This window comes from Sparassis crispa (genome assembly GCF_003851025.1).
Source record: "Sparassis crispa DNA, contig_000002F, whole genome shotgun sequence".
Classification (NCBI taxonomy): Eukaryota; Fungi; Basidiomycota; class Agaricomycetes; order Polyporales; family Sparassidaceae; genus Sparassis; species Sparassis crispa.
Genome location: NW_020939749.1, coordinates 1373666 through 1392486, shown reverse-complemented (window position 1 = coordinate 1392486; position 18821 = coordinate 1373666). Strand labels below are relative to the sequence as shown.

Genomic DNA, 18821 nt, shown 5'->3' with positions numbered 1-18821 from the left:
ACTCCTGTCTCACGTCGATGCACATTGTTCTACTTATGAGGTGCTACATTATAGAGAACGACGCATGCCTGCGCAGGTTGCAGGGCCTAAGTAACTGAGTGTCCATGGATATTTCTCCGAATTACAGGCCAAAAGTCACATATGCTCAGAACAGGAACGGAATGACAGCCTTCCTCTCTTTCGGATAGTCCGGAAAACGGCTACGATACCACTGGTGGCCCCTGTAGGCGCGCGGGAGCATGACGGATAATTCTGAAAGGAAGAATAAATACGGGGGGCTGAGCGTCGCCATGAGCGCTGTACCCGACGCAAACGACGGCAGCGGAGCTGCAGCGAGCGCGAATCCGAGCCACTCGCACCACTCGCAGAAGTAGTTAGGGTACGAGATGAGGCTGTAGAGGTACCCGTGAGGAATGGCGTAGTACTCCTGCTTGTTCTTCCCGTCCCCTATGCTCTCGCGGGCCTTACCCTTCGCCTTGGCCTTCCGCCGAATATCGAGGAGCACCTCGTCATGCAGGACGTTGCCCGCTAATCCCGCGGCCCACATGCCGACGCCGAGCCAGAAGAGCGGGCGCGCAAAGGCTTCAGCGAGGAAAGTCTGCGCGCCGGGCGACGAGAGGTACGTGCCCATGAGACAGCCGTTCACAACGTTGAAAACGATGGCGAAGAGGGGGACGATGATGTGTGACTTGGAGCGCGCGGGGGAGCGCAGCGGCGAGACGAGAGAGCGGTTCAGGTAGTGCAGCAGGAAGAAGGCGGCGAGGAGTGTCGCGGGTGTGCTCAGCGTCAGCGGGGGAATACTATGCGTCGGGGAGAGCGGAGATTGCAGGTATGTGTAGGTGAACGCGATGGGCGCAACGAGCTCCATGGCAATCCATGCCTTGATGCCTGCGATGACTGTCAAAGTGCCACTAGTGGGTCGAGTGTTGCAAAACTCACCGTCCACGAGAAATATGCTCTCGTTCTCTGGCGCGAACCGTCCGAAAGGTGCGCCAATGAAGAAAGTGATGGGCACTTGGAGAGGCGGTACGATTGCGAACCACTTCCTGGCCACTACCGCGCCCAGATAAGACTAGTTGAGCAGGGAAAAACAGCTCGACAAACCATCGTATAATGCTTGTGCTTGCGCAATGTCCAACATACCGAGCGCCATCTTCGAACGACGACCTACCTAGTCTAACGTAGGTCTCCAGCTGAGTGTGGATCGAACTCGAAGCCTCGAAGCCGTGGACGCAGTAGCACCTGACGCGACGGGCTATGGGCGCTAAATGAAGCTCCCGCGACTCTTTAATTGACCGTGCAGATGCGGTGGTACACACGACCCTGACCGAAACTATCCAACAGATGGGCGGGGCGTCGTCAAAAGCCACACGCCAATTTCCCAAGCCAAAAAAGCCGTTATGGGCTGGCGCACGAACACCAAGCCCGGGCGAGGCTCCTCAGAGTGCGAAACCAACGCTACCCCGGGCAAGCGAGACACGGAATGAAGGTATTCAGCCAGGTTACTTCTGGGAATGCAGCATAGCTGATGTCAAATTTAACGGGAGATATTGAGCAGGATGCGAAGGACCCGCAGTTCCTCGCTAACTTGAGCAGGCTGGGGCCGGTCAAAGTCGACCACCACATGCAAACGTTCCGACTTGTGAGTCGCTCGGTAGTCAATCCATTCTTTCACTGAAGCCCAACTGTTTTTTTCTTGCTATTTCAGGGTGCTGATAACACACAGCACGTCCTACAGACTCGCCTGCAGTCCGAAGCAGAGGCACGGTCCTCGCACCCAACCCACAACCGCCTTTTAGCAGCATCGCTGCAAGAGCTCCTCGAGGAGCGCAAATCCGTAACCACACAGGCAGAGCTCGAGAAGCTCGCGAAGCGCTACAACGTGGATGTCGCGAAGCTGGAGAGCGTCGCGCAATTCGTGAACAGCCCGAGCGTCCTCCCAGGTTCCGTCGTGCGGACTGTCAGTGATGATGGCGAAGAGAGAATTACTATGTTGGTGAGTGTCACGTCTTGTGCCGAATTCCATTGCAGAACTTTGAATGCATTTGTTCTTGCCCAGGCTACTTGGGCAGATCCTCAGCATCTGGAAGGTCGACCGCTGGTAGGTTCCAACACAAAATCGTGAACTAAGTGCGTTCCCACTCATTCTATGGTAATGTTGTCGCATAATAACCCATTAAAAGGGTGGATGTAGATGTAACCCTAATACTAGCTTGCAAAATATATCCGCTTTGAAACAATGCCATTTTGAAGCTTCAGTCCCTAGAGGTCAATGGCTAATGCATCCACGGGTATCCAAAGGTGCACAACGATCGATAGTTCGATTCACATGAATGGGCTGCACGAGTGCAGCACGACCACAAGCGCACGCAGTGCCCAGAGGACTACAGACGAAACATAAGATAGTGTCAACCTGCTGTCGAGTCGGGAATTAAATCGCCCGCTTGGAGATGGTATTTAGCTGCGAAACATAAAAATAAGGTCGACCAGCCGTGAAAAAGAGCAGCACATCGTATACATTGCGAACGTACGTTAAAACTATTCATTACATCACTGCCGCAGAACCGCGATAACAACCATTCGGAAGAACCACTCACCTCAAAGACATCGGATCTCTGAAACTAAATGCAGAGCAACGTAGACAAATTATCGGTTCAAATAATTTCATGCAAGTTGTCCGTAGGATCTGCTCTGGATGGCGGCGAAGCACTGGTCAAAATTGACCGATGCGAGAACTCGTTGGATGAAGGCGAGAGCCAGTACGAGATAGACTATGTATCCGAAGAGAGGCGTGAGGATAATTGGACCGGGCGAGATACGAAGAGTGGACATACGTATGCTGCCGTGACGCAGCAAGCAGGCGACACGTGTAAACCAGGAGATAGCCATGGCTACAGGTTGGTGCAAGTAAGGTGACAGTCTAGTTGGAGGAACGCATTGCAGACGAGCTCAGTTACTCCTGTGGGTTCTCGTATCTCGTCCAGTACAAGCACGGACGGAGCATTGGGACCAAGTTTCTTGGGCCGATATGCCCAGGCGGTGACCTGTGCGCAGCCGGCTGGCAACCGGGTCTAAAACTCATTCGTATCTGTCAAGAACGCACAGGCGCCCTGCCAGGACCGGCTTCGCGAGTCACCAATCGGGCGCATTAGTGCCTTCGTGCAGACCACATCGACCTCAAGAAACAGCCAAAAGTGTCGTCAGACCGCTTTTGCGGTGAACCAGTAACATCAAACAGTGCACTCGTGTCGACACGACACTGCGCGTTGCAACTAATGACGTACATACGTCGGGGCACAGCATTGCTGTTTCCCTCTTGCGTTTAGCCTGGAACCTCTCGGGAACCGTGAATGACTGGGGGAACGCCACAGCACTGCCACGCACCCGCGCTTGTGATTCGGTTTTGCTCTGCTCTCGAAGAAAGTGTGCACGGGGAAGGCACTCACCTCTAGCATGCTGCCCAACCACCCGGCGGATGAAGTAGATAAGTTCACCGCATGTTCAAGCTGGCGGGATCTGCCAACTGTGAGAATGAAAAAGGTTTCGTGGTGCTTTGCGTAGAAGGAACGGCCGGCGAGAATCTCTCACTTGCGCCGGCGAAGATTGCTTCAGCCTTGTGATTGTCTGATCATGGATGCTTAGAAGTTATTCTGTGCGTCAGTGAGATAGGACAAAACCATGGATCTTCGGCGATAAACAGGACGAAGAGCAAGCTTTAAGACACAGAGGGGCTCAAACTTGGTCATACTAAAAGGGCGGCACCAGCCGAATTCGAAGGATGCATCAAGTGTCACTGATTCTATAGCCTTCCGTGGACCGTGTTCATGTCGAAGTCCGAGTCGGCGCAGACTTTCTCAGAATTATGGAAGACGGACTTACGTAGTTATATAGTTGAGCAACCGAAGTTCCATTGCTAAGAAACACAAGCTCGTCTACTGACATGAAATTTAAAGTAGACTCGTACAGAGCTCAAATTACAGAGTGGATAGAACCAACATGGAAATAAAGCTGTGAAGTACACAGCGGGTTACAGAGTGGATAGAACCAACACCGGGACACACATCTTCTCCAACATATAACGCGACCGTTACAGAGTGGATAGAACCAACACCGAGACAAACACCTTCTCCAACGTACAAGATGCACGTTACAGAGCGGATAGAACCGATACGGAGATAAACATCTTCTCCAGGTACAAGAGGAAGATACAGAGTGGACAGAACCAACCAACGTCGATCTTCAAGAATTGCCGAACGTCGAACCCAACAAATTGCCAGCTGCCGCGCGCAATATCGATATCCTCTCGACCGTACTATGATTGGTCTTACGGCTCGTATTGCACTTCGCTCGCTTGTCCTTTCGGGATCCAGGTTGGTACTTGTAACCGGGATATTTCTGACGGTGGGCTTCACTTTCGAGGGTCGCGCGATGCTTGTAATACTTGCGCTCCTCCGAGTCCTCGACTTCAGTTCCAGCGCTTCTACGGCAAGATAGAGGTGGCCGGTGTGGTGAAGACCTGCTCAGAAGTGGACACAGGACAGTATGAGATTGGGTGGGTAAAGGATAGGCATAACGCTGAGTGTAGCCGATCCTCGGAGTGATCGCCAAATGGGAAAGGGACGACCCAATGATGATCTGCTCGTTCGCACCTCCAAACGATAAGATGGGGTGCTCAGGCCGCACATTAGTGGGCTGGCCACATCCATCGGCCCCCTGTCGCTCCTAGACGCGCCACCATGGCCCACGGGAGCCTTGGGAAGCATATAGGGTCGAGGCACCTGCGATCAGCATGGTTCGCGCGTCGGCCACCTCCTCCGGCCACTCGAGGCGAAACATCCGGCCGTTGTGCAGGAATCACCCGTTTGCCACCTGGAAATGTTCATTCACAATGGCCTCGCCTTGACGTGGTGCTCAACGCCACCGGTGTCAGCGCTGCAGAAAATGGAATCATTAAGATAGTGAAGAGACGGACAGTCGAGTTAACGCACATCCATTCGTAAGATAACGCGTGCGGTTCGCGGATGAGTTCGTCTGAATGAGGTCCAGAGCTCATAAGCGGTGATTCGGGATACCAGAGATCGTTTCTTCATGTCTAGTGGAAGTGTGGAGGAGTGGGTTTAACTGAGGGAAAGCTTGCACCTGGTGGACGGTCTTATATAGCTCGAAAGCCCGGCGCTTGTGCCACTCAGCAACCTCGGCAGCAAGAAAGCGGCGAGATGTTGGCGTCACGTTTCAGCAGAAGGACAATCATCTTAGATACAAAACAATAGGGAACGCGCCATGCGTCCGATGCAGAATAGTCGCCAAGCAAAGCAAGAAAAAATTTTGGCACGAGAGAAACCGCAGCACGCCGTTATAAAAATGCACTGCCTCCAGGATCCAGTAGAGATGGGGATGGGGCGATTTCTGGTAGTGGCTATTCTGAAACGCTTCAGCACAGCTGAAGAGCAAGAAACACGTACCTCGTTTGTTAGGACGAGTAATTGCCAAAGCGTCGATGATGTCACAGACGACCGAGCCACGCCCGATTCCACTGAAAATCTGACCATTCGCCAACGCCAAAAACTGCTGGCGGTAGTGCATGCAAAATTCAACACCACAGAGATCCGTGACGAGCTCGACTTCAGAAAAGCGACGACTGACAACTTCGAGGTAAAAGGGACTGACAAGGTCTGTGCACATTAGCAGCGCTCTTTCCAGTCTGTGAACAGCTTGGACACCTTGAACATATCAACACGGTCCACGGAAGACTAGAATCAGTGACACCTGTTGCGTCTTCGACTGGTGCCGCCTTGTTTTTGCTCTTCGTCCTGTTTCTCGCGGACGATCCGCACTGATATAATCCTCGTAAGTCGTTCCTTGTCTATGTAAAGTATCATGGATTTCATTCACACAGTTGGCAGACCCAGCCAGCTTGAACATGTGGTGAACCTATTAGTGTTTACTTCATCCGCCGGGCGGCTGGACAGCATGCTAGAGGTGAGTGCCTTCACCCTGCAGACCATCGTCCAGAGCGTCCTGCGAGCAGCACAAATGAACCGCAAGCTAGGGTGCGTTGCGATGCAGTGTCGTGGTGTTCTCCCAGGCATTCACGGTCCCGGTGGGGTTTCGGGCTAAACGCAAGAGGGAAACAGCGATGCTGTGCTCCGAGGAGTGACGAATGTACTTAATTGTAACGCACAGTGTCTCAAAACTGTCGTGCATTATTTATGCTGCTGGACGTACTTTGTTTCGGCGTAATCTGCAGGTAAACCCGAGCTCCGAAGGCACCAAATGCATCCGAGTAGGGACTTACTTGCAAGCTGGTCCTGGCAGGTGCGCCAACTGTTCTTCTTGACAGATACGAATGAGTTTTAGAACCCGTTGATACCAGCCGTGCGCACAGGTTGCCACCTGGGCGGCCCTAGAAACTTGGTCCCAATGCTCCGTCAATGCTTGTACTTGACGAGATACGCGAACCCACAGAAATAATCGCGCACGTCCTGCGTTCTACGTCATAACTCGTGCTGCTGCCCTCCGACCAGAAGTACTGTCCCCTTCCTTGCACCATTTGTAGGTATGGCTATCTCGTGGTTTATACGTGTCGCCTGCTTGTTGCGTCACGGCAGCGACGAGGGGGTGGCATCGTGACGGCGAGGAAGAAGCTTGACGTCGAACTTCGTAGGGATAAGATAAGATTGAGATAAGATCCAAGCTGCTCTCGGCGCTAATCGCTCTTCCAGACGGATGAACCCTGCATAATTGAGCAATAGAAGTTCCATAGCTAAGGAACACAAGCTCGTATACTGACATGAATTTCAAGTAGACTAGTACAGAGCTCAAGATACAGAGTGGATAGAACCAACATGGAAATAAAGCCGTGAAGTACACAGCGAGGTTACAGAGTGGATAGAACCTGCACGGAGACGAACATCTTCTCCAACATGCAAGGTGCATGTTACAGAGTGGATAGAACCAACACGGAGACGAAACCGTCTTGAACGTTCGATCCCGGAGGTGGATCACCTTCCACACATAGCCATTCTCCAGCTCCATGCTTGAGCTCCATGTCTAGGTAAGCAAACAGCAACAGGAGTCCTCGGTTCGCTGACCTGGTCACTGTGGAAAAAGAAATCAGCAATATGATCTCGGAGGGCAGGCGAAAACGTACCAAGAATCGAATCATCAGCTTGGCGCTTTCTCGCCCGTAGTCTTTGTTGATCACGACCTCGTCACGCCGGGTACAGTCCGGCAAAATTCTTAATTAGGGCGTCCCTCGCTGGAAAGAACTTATCTCCATTGTTGCAGAATTTGAATGTCAGTGCCTCGTTTGTTTGAAATTCACGCGAGGGCGTGGAACGCTTTTGCGGAATCCGGTCAACCACTAACTGGCTCTGTTCAACTAGTTGCTGGTCCAATACCAATTGGTTCTGTTCAATCACTAGCTAGTCCTGTTCGACTACTGGTTAGCTCTGTTGAAATTTTGTCAGTACAAACAATTTAGGCCTCAAGATCGCATACCTCGACGACAGCAGGATGTCCAAGAGCTCCTGCAAGAGTAGCTCGAGATGCGAGGAGGTGTCGGATGACGCAGTTCCCCATTTTCCCACCTCCTCTGGGCAGGCCCATGGTCGTCCTGTAGCTTATAGTCAGGTCGTATTCTAAAATGCTTCGTCATGTGAAGAAGATACTGATGGACCCGGCAGAGCATGTTCCTGCTGAACAAACGGGGGCTGTACACTGACGTCCGCCATATTTGCCATGGAGTCAGACATACCTGAGTTGGGCAGTGACATCAGTCTCGGTGAGCGAAAGAAGACTCTGAAGCACTGTTGTTGCAAGATGCAAGGTATACGGATCTTGGAAAGAGCCGCACTCCGCACCGTCGATTTCCCTGCGCATAATACTCATCATCCGAACCCGTGAACGCACCTGTGACTAATAATGTCAGCGCAGTTCTTGAACTCACGGAAAGGTTACTGACTAGACAACGCTCAATACGCATTCTCATATGTGCTGTGCCGGCACTGCAGAAAGGGAATCGTTAGGATAGTGACGAGGCAGATGGTCGAGCTAACGCACATCCATTGCAACATAACGTGTGCAGTCCACGGACGAGTTTGTCTGAATGAGGTCCAGTGCTCATAAGCGGTGATTTGGGATACCAAAGTTCGTTTTTGCATGTCTAGTTGAAGTGCGGAGGAGGGGGATTAACTGAGGAAAGCTTGCACTTGGTGGAGGGTCTTATATAGCTCGAAGGACCGGCGCTTACGCCAGTCAGTAACTTCGGCAGCCACAAAGCAAGTGGCGAGATGCTCGCGTCACGTTGCAGCAGAAAGACAATCGCCTTAGAGACCAACAATAGGGAACGTGCCATGGGTCCGATGCATAATAATCGCTAAGCAAAGCAAAATAAATAAATTGGCACGAGCAATCGCAGCACGCAGTTATAAACAAGCAGTGACCCCAGCATCCAGCGGAGAAGCGGAAGTTTCTGGTAGCGGCTGTCCTGAAACCCTTCAGCACAGCTGAAGAGCAACAAATACGTACCTACGTCGGATGGCGGAAGCGTCGCTGACGTCACACACGATTCCCCTGAATATTTATCATTCGCCCAGCTTCAAAATCAGGAGATAAGTACCTGGTGCTGCTCGTAAGTGCAAAATTCAACTCTATTGAGATCCGTGAAGCGCTTCATTGCAGAAAAGGAGACGTTCCGACTGGCAACTTTCTAGCACCGGCGGAAGAGGGCCAGAGGCTGCCAAGCATTCGAAGGCATCGAGGGAAAATCTAGTCGCACAGAAGAGCAACGTGCATACACTTAACAACATCCAAAGTGCATTTATCGTTACAGAGACACAAACGTTGAACGTTGAAGAGTCGCAACCCTGCCATTGCCGTCCGACAGCGAATGTTGCCGGCGAGTGTCTCAGCCGCCTCAATCTTATCTTATCTAAGTTTTCCAAGTTCAAATCACACGACTTTCGCTTAAGTTTCTTCCTCACCGTGATGCTCTCTGCTCGTTAAATGTTTCTGTAGAATGACAGGACCCGTGGGTTTTGATGGCATACATTGATTCTGAGGCGGCATGACTCTCACGACTTTCCGTGAACTTATTGGTCTTTTCATCATCACACTGACCAGCTTTCTCGGTCGTTCGTTCCTATATGGCGGGCCTATGGTCGAATCCTACACTCCTTGAATCTTGACGAGACAGCTGGGAAGCTAACCGGCACCACTTGGCTAGCAGACTCAACAAAGAGTATCAAAGAGGATAAATCGTCAGGGGTCAAATAGATATTAATCGTAGACACCCAGAGAAGTCGTGGCGATTCGAAGCCCAAGGAATAGAAACTCGCTCAGAACAGCGACACCCTAACATCTTGACATGGGAATCAGTACCGAATATCCACCTGCTACGCCGCCTTGTCACTCCGCCAGCTGAACGCTTTCCATAGCCGGCCTAACACCCATCCTCTCGGGAGCCACTTGAAGATTGCAAACAAGAACGACGAGGTGCCCAGCGTCATATACCGCGGAGGACGGTGGGCGATGGCCGCGCCGACCACACGGCGCGCGAACTCCTCCGCTGGCATCGCGCGCCGCTGGCTCATGTTAACGCGCACGATGATCGCGTCAACGTACGGCTTGTACAGCGAGTCTGGTGGCAACACAAGCTGGGTGAGGCTGTTACGCGCGAGGTTGGAGCTCACACCGCCCGACGAGACGTGCACAACAGAGATGTTGAACGGCTGGCACTCCATGTACAGCGACTCGCTAAATCTCTCAACGCACGCTTTCGTCGCAGAATAGATGCCGTTCCAAGGGGTGGTACTGTGAAAGATGGGGAGCCTGGGTTAGCCTGGGGGAGTGACTGCGGGTGGACGTGCGCACATTTCGCCCCCGATGGATCCTATGTTCACAATCGTACCGCTCTTCCGCGAGGCCATATGGGGTATAACTGCCCGCGAGACGCGCAAGATAGAGAACACGTTCGTCTCAAAGACTCGCTGGGCAGTGTCCATGGGGACATCAATCAATGGGCCTGTAAGTGCACAGTCACGGGTCAGCAATGCAGCGCACATCAGACGCAACCTACGAACCATGGCAGGGAACCCCTGCGTTGTTGACCACGATGTCTATCTTCCCCTCCTCGTTGACAATGGTTTGGACGACTGCGTTGATGTTCTCCTCGCTGGTGACGTCCAGGTGCAGCCGTTGGATGTTTTCGTGCTTGAAGCCCTCCATCGCCTCCATACGGCGCGCAGTCGCATACACCTTGCATCCGCGCGCTGCGAACTCCTCGCACCTGCCCGCCACGGAGTGAGCTTTTCGACTAAGTCCGACACAAATTGATGACTTGCAGTGCGAATCCTATGCCACCCGCGCTGCACCCGGTTACAAGGACGACCTTCAGTGAAGCGGACATGATGGCACAAGCCAAATGGGATTTTCGCCACTTTGGAATGCGTGATGTCAACGCCGATCGTACTTACTTAAGAATCAAGATATGCCTGACCACTCCACGTGGCAACTGGTTCGTGTTGGGCCCGGCAGTCTCCTTATACAGTTGACTATCTCATAATGCATAACGTCGGTGCCCGGATTTTGCTATGCATTATGAGGTCTTATGCAGTTCCATATTTGTCACAAACATGTGACAGTGGGTAATGTATATGACTTTGGCTGAGAGGTGTGACATTGCACACGACTATAGGCCCAGCTGGCGGCGTCATGGCTATCTACCTACCTAGAGACTTAGTCCTTTCTTCTCCAAAACTGCTCCAGGGTAATCTGTGTGTGTGAAGCCATATCCTGCCGCCTAAGGTGACTGCGCAGCAACTGAAGTTGGTGCTGCAATCTCAGTGCAGATACACCAGGCACCTTCAGCATTTGAGTGTATGACACGCAGCCGTCCGAGCTGCTGGCACATTGTCTCCTTGTCCACCGAGCTTCTCCATAGGTCTGTCAACAGTGAAAAGTACTGGCAGACATTTTACCTAGCATGGTCTGATGCGTCTGGGCCAGCAGCCGGATTACATTTTTGGCAGATACTTCCATTTTTGGTACATATACTAATGCATAACCTCCCAAATGGACATGCATTATGCAAAGTGAGATGTTTTGCATAATTTGGCTGGCACCAAGTCGGTGCCCAGCTCGAGCCATGCATTATGAGGTCTTATGCATTATGAGCTCATGCATTATGAGCAAGTCAACTGTAGTGGTAGGGTCGAGAAAAGAAAGAAATTTAATTAAAATTAATTTGTGGATGTGGAGAGTGTTACGGGGGCCAGTCGTGCCACCGTACATCCGGTTCATCATCGTCAGTGACTAGGCCTTTGCAAGGGCTCAAGTCAATTGTGAGAGGTCCGACCTCCAGTCATAGCGATGACCAGAGGTTAGCCTAGTGGAGTAGTCTTATGAACGCTTGGCCGCTGTCTGCGGACCAGGGTCGATCTGTCGCACAGATGTAGATGGTAAAACTGGTTGATGTGTAACCAGGACAAGATGGGGACTCCAGCTTGTCCTGTCAGTCTTATATACAAGTACAGGCGTCTGTCTACCTGTAATACTAGAACTACGATTGGTCCATCGGTATCAATACAAGGGCACAGGGTTCGTATACCTGTCCCACGGTTGTGAGAATGCTGAGTCAGTCATGACTCTGCATGAGAGACAATCTGTCCATATGGGGAATAGGTCGTGCTGCAAAGACAAGGCAGCAGCGAGGTCGTCGTGCGTCTAGCGCATGTATCAGGGTCTAGGGTCATGCCCATAAGGTTCGGTATCTGTATCATAAAGGTAAGGCAAAGGTGAGGCAAACATGCCTTTGTCGTGTGTGTGATAGGAAGTGCGTTCTAGGTCTGGATCTCGCACATGAGGTAAACATGCCTTGAGCACAAGGCACATATCATCAGATGATCAGGTAGATCCGTGCCAGATAGATAAGGGTGATGACCATGATGACATCATGGTCATGTGGTCGGTGATGTCATTGCCACATGGTCAGTCTAGGCTCTGTGACATCATTGTCACATGATCGGTAAAGGTAACGGCGGAAGTCGTCCGCGCGTTCCTCAGAGATGAGCTTTGTAACAGAGAGATTAGTAGATTGTACATATACCGAGACTCGAGATGTCAATGAGCAAGCATATCCGTGTGCTTCAGACTTAGCCTGCAAGCGAACAACCCAATTGTAATAAACCTGACTGCTGCCTCTGTCACATACGTCAACTTGGACCACCCTGCGTTCACCGGTTTTTTGCCTCACTGTCATTCAACACTGCATCTCCTCGACTGTCTCCTGTCTCATTGTCTTGTACCTATGTTGTTGAAGTTTAGCCATTGTGACAGTGCACAGCAATTGGACACTCACTTGGTTTCACACTGCATTTTCTGCGACTAGGACGAGACAGTACTTGACGCCCCAATGGCCTTTGCATTCTGGACTTCTGCAGTATGTGCAGTGTCACACTTATTTTGTGGTCTCTGTGGAGTCTTTTGCACACTTTGGTAGCCTGCTGTCCATTGTGAGACCATTAACGTTCACAGGTCTTTTTGTGCCGTGGCTTGATGATCCATTATTTGAGTGCGTGCCGCCAGTAATTTCAGCATTGTCGCTGTTGTGATACTGGATTGCAGATTGGAAGAGTCAATGTTCGGCAAGTAATTTTCTAACTGTCCACCGATTGATCTCCAGCTCACCGGTGGTTGATAAGTGCACACCCGACACAAACACCTAAACCCAACTAAAACAAACAAGAAGCAGGGCTCTGTGTGAGAGGGAAGGGCATCGTAACTGCAAAATAATGTAAGTGAGTCCCAGAACCTCGACCTAAGCCAAAGGGGGATGCAACCTGTAAAGAAATGAGGGCTCGCGACGTAAACACGAAGTCGGGCAACAATCTACAACAAAGTCACAAAAGTCAGAGGTAGGAAACTAAAGTCGTGATGCAATTGCCAAACTCGTAGGTGAAGATGAACTAAATTGCAAAGGGGAAGGGAACTATCTGTGAGGTAAAACGCTATGGGGAAACACAGTATTCGCCATCTCGACGAAGTCGCAGTCAGTCTAATGCAAAAGTCAGGGTAAGACTAACACAGGTGGTATATCGCAGTGTCGCTATGTCGCTATTGCAGTGTTGCAATTTGCTTTCGCAGTCACAGTCGCAGTTTCTAAACGCAGTACACAGTCTCGAAGTATCACAGTCTTGCTATATTGCAGTATCGCAGTCTTGCTATATTGCAGTGTCGCAGTCTCGCTATGTTACAGTGAGGTATATCACAGTTCGAAGTCATTATTGCAGTAAACACAGTTTCTTGGTGATCTGAAGTGAAGGGGAAGTCTCCTACTGGTCTTCGATGATAATTGACATAGATACAGCAGGTATTTATAGAGGGGGACAAAGGGGGAGAAAATGCGGAAGTCGTGAAATGTTAGACAATGGATCCTGAGATCAGAAAGAGTCGCAATGGTCTAGGACCAATGGAAAAATAGGAAAAGTGAGTGGAGAGATGAATGTTGTATGTTAGCGATGGAGAAGAACGGTAAAGTAGAGGGAAATCAAAAGAAAACATATGCTACTTGTCCTGAACCACATGGAACACTCTAATGGCATCTCCGGTCCAACACGAAGGTAGGGGTCTTGAAGAGGAAAGTCGAGTGATAAAGGGTATGAGATTTGCAAAACAAGAGGGCATGACCATCGAGTGACACCGATAAGTCGGCATGACAAACCCACAAGTCGTAGTGCATAGCAGGGGTATGGGTAACCCGCAGGGGTCTCGGGTAGCCTAATCAGGAAAACCCAACTTTTCCTTAGGGACTTATTTAGACTTTTGGGTCTGGCAACCCTTATTTAAGGTCATAAGTGTTCAGATAAGTCTCAATAAGTCAAATTTCAGACACTCAGGGAATATGCCTTAGGCCCTTTTTGTCCTTATGTCCTTAAATAAGGACCATAAGTCCATTTAAGTTATTTAAGTGTCCTCTTAAGGAAAAGTGGGGTTTTCCTGATGCTACGGGTATGCATGGGTAGGGGTAGGGGTATAGAGTCTTACCTCAGCCATATCTGTGAGGTACCCACAACCTTTGGCAGATGAGCTAAGCATTCGCTATCGTAGATCCAAGATCAGAATTGTGACCACAAACTCTAAATTATAAACTAGACAGGCTTATGATCACAATGCATAAAAAGATATAGATATCCGATACATTTGAAGCTGTGCAAGCAATCATGGCACAGAAGCGTAAAGGTAATCACACAGCAGCTTCTCATGCAAAGAAGATATACAAATCTGTCAGTACTGTTCCAGATCAAAGTACAGCTAGTGCGATGTCAAGCCGCCGTGCATCGGTGTGTACTGAGGATGAGAACCTGGCACGACAGAGGGAGGAGGGTGTTGAAGATGCTGGAGAGGCTTTGGAACCAGAGGACTCGGAAGACAAACTGAGTATGTCACTCCATCCTCAGAATGAAGGTATTACTCACATAACATTCAGAACATCTTTGTGAGGAATGGACTGCACCCGTGTATGCATTCTTTAAGCCCGAAGTCAAAATTGAGTATTGTGAAGGCCATTGTACACATGTCTTCAAGTGTGCCAATCGTGGTTGCAAGACATCAGTAAGGCGCTACCTCAATAAGGGTGATGCAAAATCCACCAGAAACTTATGCAAGTATGCACGCAAGTGCTGGGGGGATGAAGCTCTTGCTGCAGTGGATGGTATGAAGGAGGCAGGATCAGCACATGTAGCTGTGGAGAAATATATGCGCTCGGGTTCAATCACTGCATCGTTCATGTGCAAAGGAAAGGGAAAGATTACCTTTTCAATGTGGCAGCACACCCGCACTGAGACATGGTGAGCTTGATGCAATTTGACTCCTCCTTTGCGTGTCTTCCTTCTCGTTCCATTGGCATGGGCTGACACGTGATTTTTGCCTGTATGCAAGACTTACAGTTCTTGTCCAAGCTGGCCTTGTCTGTCAGCTGTATGCCTTTGACTCTGCCTTCATGGACAAGAATTTCAGTGATTGTGCGTGCGATATGTCCCATGTGGTGATGGAAGTCCATGATGGAGAGTGAGATGAGAGCACACTCATCTTCGCTCTCCTCTGTGACTGATGCTACCTCGCTCGACTTCGGGTGCTCAACTTTATACAGCCCATTCATCGAGGGGATGCACCCAATTATGCAGGAGTGTCAATGTGAGCATAAACAACACTCACTGTTCTCAAAGGTGGTGAAATAGCCCGCACCATTCACTCGTGCAATTGAGATAAGGGCAAATGCAATCTCAGGTGCATACAGAATGTCTTTGAGCATTACAGTCATTGACTGATCACTGTTCAGAATTTTGATTCTCATGGTGCCTTCACCGGTTGCATGGTGTAAGCCTGACACTTACTACTTATGAATGTTTACACATGTTGACATGCGGCCACCATTTGCTTCTGTAACATGGACACATATCTTGCTTCCACTCCCCCATCATCTAGAGATCCTTTTTCTCCATGATACTCCCATCTCCCCTCTTTGATTAGTGCAGAGCAGGGGTATACTCCTGGGTATCCTGAGGCTTACCTGTACCCATACCCATACCCATACCTGTGAGGGTATCGTACCCGTGCTCATGGGTACAAGTTTTACACAGGTACCTACAGGTTCTCACGGGTTCTCTTCAATTTTTTGCCCTCAGATGGATTTATTTATATTAAAATATATATGTATATTATGCTACAGGGAGAATGAGTGTGAGCACACAGGGAGGATGGGCATGAGTGCACAGGGAGGACAGGTGCACATGGAGTGCGAACGCGAGTACACAGAAAGAATGGGCACATGCACGCAGGAAGGACGGCCATGTGCTGATGAGTGCACACCCGACACAAACACCTAAACCCAACTAAAACAAACAAGAAGCAGGGTGATCTGTGTGAGAGGGAAGGGCATCGTAACTGTAAAATAATGCAAGTGGGTCCCAGAACCTCGACCTAAGCCAAAGGGGGATGCAACCTGTAAAGAAATGAGGGCTCACGACGTAAACGCAAAGTCGGGCGACAATCTACAACAAAGTCACAAAAGTCGGAGGTAGGAAGCTAAAGTCGCGACACACTCGCCAAACTCATAGGCAAAGATGAACTAAATTGCAAAGGGGAAGGGAACTATCTGTGGGGGTAGAACACTATGGGGGAATGCAGTATTCGCTGTCTCGACGAAGTCGCAGTCAGTCAAAGTCAGATTAAGACTAATGCAGGTGGTATATCGCTATATCGCTATGTCACTATCGCAGTGTCACAGTTTGCTATCACAGTCGCAGTACGCAGTCTCGAAGTATCGCAGTCTCGCTATGTCACAGTGTCGCAGTGTCGCTATGTTGCAGTGGGGTATATCACAGTTCGAAGTCGCTATCGCAGTAAATGCAGTTTCTCGGTGATCTGAAGTGAAGGGAGAAGCCTCCTACTGGTCTTCGATGATAATCGATGTAGATACAGGAGGGGAAAATGGGAGAGGTGAAATGCGAAAGTCGCAAAATATCGGAAGATGGATCCTGACATCGGAAAGAGTCGCAATGGTCTAGGACCAATGGAAAAATAGGTAAAGGGAGTGAAGAGGTGAATGTTGTACGTTAGTGATGGAAAAGAATGGTAAAGTAGAGAGAAATCAAAAGAAAACATATGCTACTTGTCCTGAACCACATGGAACACTCTAACGGCATCTCTGGTCCAGCACGAAGGTAGGGGTCTTAAAGGGGAAGGTAAAACAATAAAGGAAATGGGATTTGCAAAACAAGAGGGCACGACCATCGTGCGACACCGATAAGTCAGTGCGATGAACCAGTAAGTTGGCGCAACATCCAGAGAGGTGGTGCGATGTCGGAAAGTACAGACTTAGAAGAAAATCGGCCAGGGCGCATCGGACTAGACCAAAGGACAACGGGTAAGTGGTATCCGACAGTGGGGAGACGCAAGAGTGGCGTATGAGTGATGAAAGAATGTCGAATCTCGGAGCAAAGTCGTGAGAAATTGAGCGAAGTTGAACGAAGTTGCAAAAGTTCGCATAAGGTTGCGAAAGGGTCGGATGCATCTCGGAGACTAAGAAATAGAGTAGTGAGGTTTGAGTGATCGCTCTACTAGGCCACTTTGCACTTCAGGCCCAGTCAAAACCCCACCTTGCCGGGTCGGGGTAGAACGAAATAGATCGGCACCTTCGACCTGCCTCGATATTACACGAGAAGAGGAAAATGAACGGTCCAGACCGAAATGAGTCGAACAAAATCAGGACGGGTTCGATGCAAGATCGGATGTAGTCGAAGCCCATCGAACGGCACCGGGAGAGGAGTTCTATATTTGCTTGGCATTGCTACACTTCGATACGCTTCAGTACGGTTCAATCCACTTTGATTTATACCAATGCAATTTGATACAGTGCGATTTCTGTAGTTACTACCGTCCTCCCATCCAGCCACCCGCCCCCGCCCCCGCCCCCGCCCCGCCGCCCCCCTCCGCTGCCACCCACCGCCCGTTCCACCACCTATCCCATCCCTCTTCGCTGAATATGCAGGGCCGCACGGGCGCAATGCAGGCGGGAACTCGCATCAGCGCGGCGCAGCATTGCGGGATCTCGGACCTGTGCGCAGCATTGAACGCTCACACCGGCGGCGGAAAATCGAACCTGGTCGGGAACCTGCACGCACTGGCACGCGGAGCACTGGGAGGGATGAACAGTGCAGACATACACACGCGCGACTCGGACCCTTGCAATGGCACCCCGCATTAGGCGGGAATGCAGACTCGGGCAGCAGGAACTCGAACCTGTGCGCGCGCGGCGCAGGGCGGGAGCTCGGACTTGCACATGGGAGACTCGGACCTGGACCTGTGTGACTCGAACCTGTGAGTGCGCGCTGGTGGGTGCCGGAACTGGCGTCCACGGGCGGAGACTCGACGGGCACGGTGCTGGGAGGGAACTTGAACCTGTGCGCATGGACTCGCATACTATTGCACAGGGCGGGGACTCAAACCTGTGCACATGCGCAGCGAGGTGCATGCGGGTGACTTGCTCCCGGAGTGCTCTTCTGCACTTTGAAACTCATTAATAGTTTGTCCAGAAACTCATCACCTACCAGTGGATTGAATATTTGACATAACGGACATGGTCAGTATTCATCAGTTTGAACCATACAATCAGACTAGCACAACAATCATACCAGCACGAACAACTTATAACACCATCATTCACCTGAGACGCGTACGGTGTCGTCGCCCACAGGGGATGTGACGTAGGGCATGCTGAATGCACCATTGACCATTTGAGACCTGATATTGACCGCACAGGACCCGATGTCATTAAAACCTGGCTTGACATTGTCCGTGGCTCCTGCGGGTCATTGGGGTCAGAAATAGGGGCTGAGCGAGAGTATCAAATCTATCGGAAAGGGTAATGGATTTGAAGCTTGAGCGGCAGAGAAATAAGCTTGAGTGAACAGGATGAAACAAAAAGATCACCAAGATATCTATCGGAGGAGACTCTCAGAGCAGAGAGCCGTGGATGGTGTCTCTGAGCGGCAGAGAAATAAGCTTGAGTGAACAGGATGAAACAAAAAGATCACCAAGATATCTATCGGAGGAGACTCTCAGAGCAGAGAGTCGTGGATGGTGGAAGGACGAAGGGCGACGTCGAGTATAGCGCCGTTAGCGGTGAAGCATTGTGACAATGTCACATGACCATGTATTTCGAGAGCTTTAGAATTTCGTTCACGGACGTCGAGCATTTGAATGTAGATATTTCCAGGCCTGATGTAAGAGAATTCTATGTACATCCACGAAATGCGTCAAAT

General features: G+C 50.4%; 3 protein-coding genes across 3 annotated transcripts; 1 reads left to right on the top strand and 2 right to left on the bottom strand.

The window, feature by feature from the left end:
* Positions 1-145: 145 nt before the first annotated feature.
* SCP_0304490 (Uncharacterized protein) lies at positions 146-1153 on the bottom strand (the record flags this gene model as incomplete). The annotated part of the gene is made up of 3 exons (XM_027755842.1): positions 146-888; positions 940-1053; positions 1105-1153. The coding sequence occupies 3 exons, from the start codon at positions 1151-1153 to the stop codon at positions 146-148; spliced, it is 906 nt and encodes a 301-aa protein (XP_027611643.1).
* A 191-nt stretch (positions 1154-1344) lies between these two features.
* Positions 1345-2125, top strand: SCP_0304480 (predicted protein; the record flags this gene model as incomplete). The annotated part of the gene is made up of 4 exons (XM_027755841.1): positions 1345-1489; positions 1548-1642; positions 1709-1996; positions 2060-2125. 4 exons carry the CDS (start codon positions 1345-1347, stop codon positions 2123-2125), a joined length of 594 nt encoding a protein of 197 aa, XP_027611642.1.
* A 7270-nt stretch (positions 2126-9395) lies between these two features.
* SCP_0304470 (NADPH-dependent 1-acyldihydroxyacetone phosphate reductase) lies at positions 9396-10408 on the bottom strand (the record flags this gene model as incomplete). Its single annotated transcript, XM_027755840.1, has 4 exons — positions 9396-9813; positions 9874-10024; positions 10083-10288; positions 10344-10408. 4 exons carry the CDS (start codon positions 10406-10408, stop codon positions 9396-9398), a joined length of 840 nt encoding a protein of 279 aa, XP_027611641.1.
* Positions 10409-18821: the final 8413 nt, after the last annotated feature.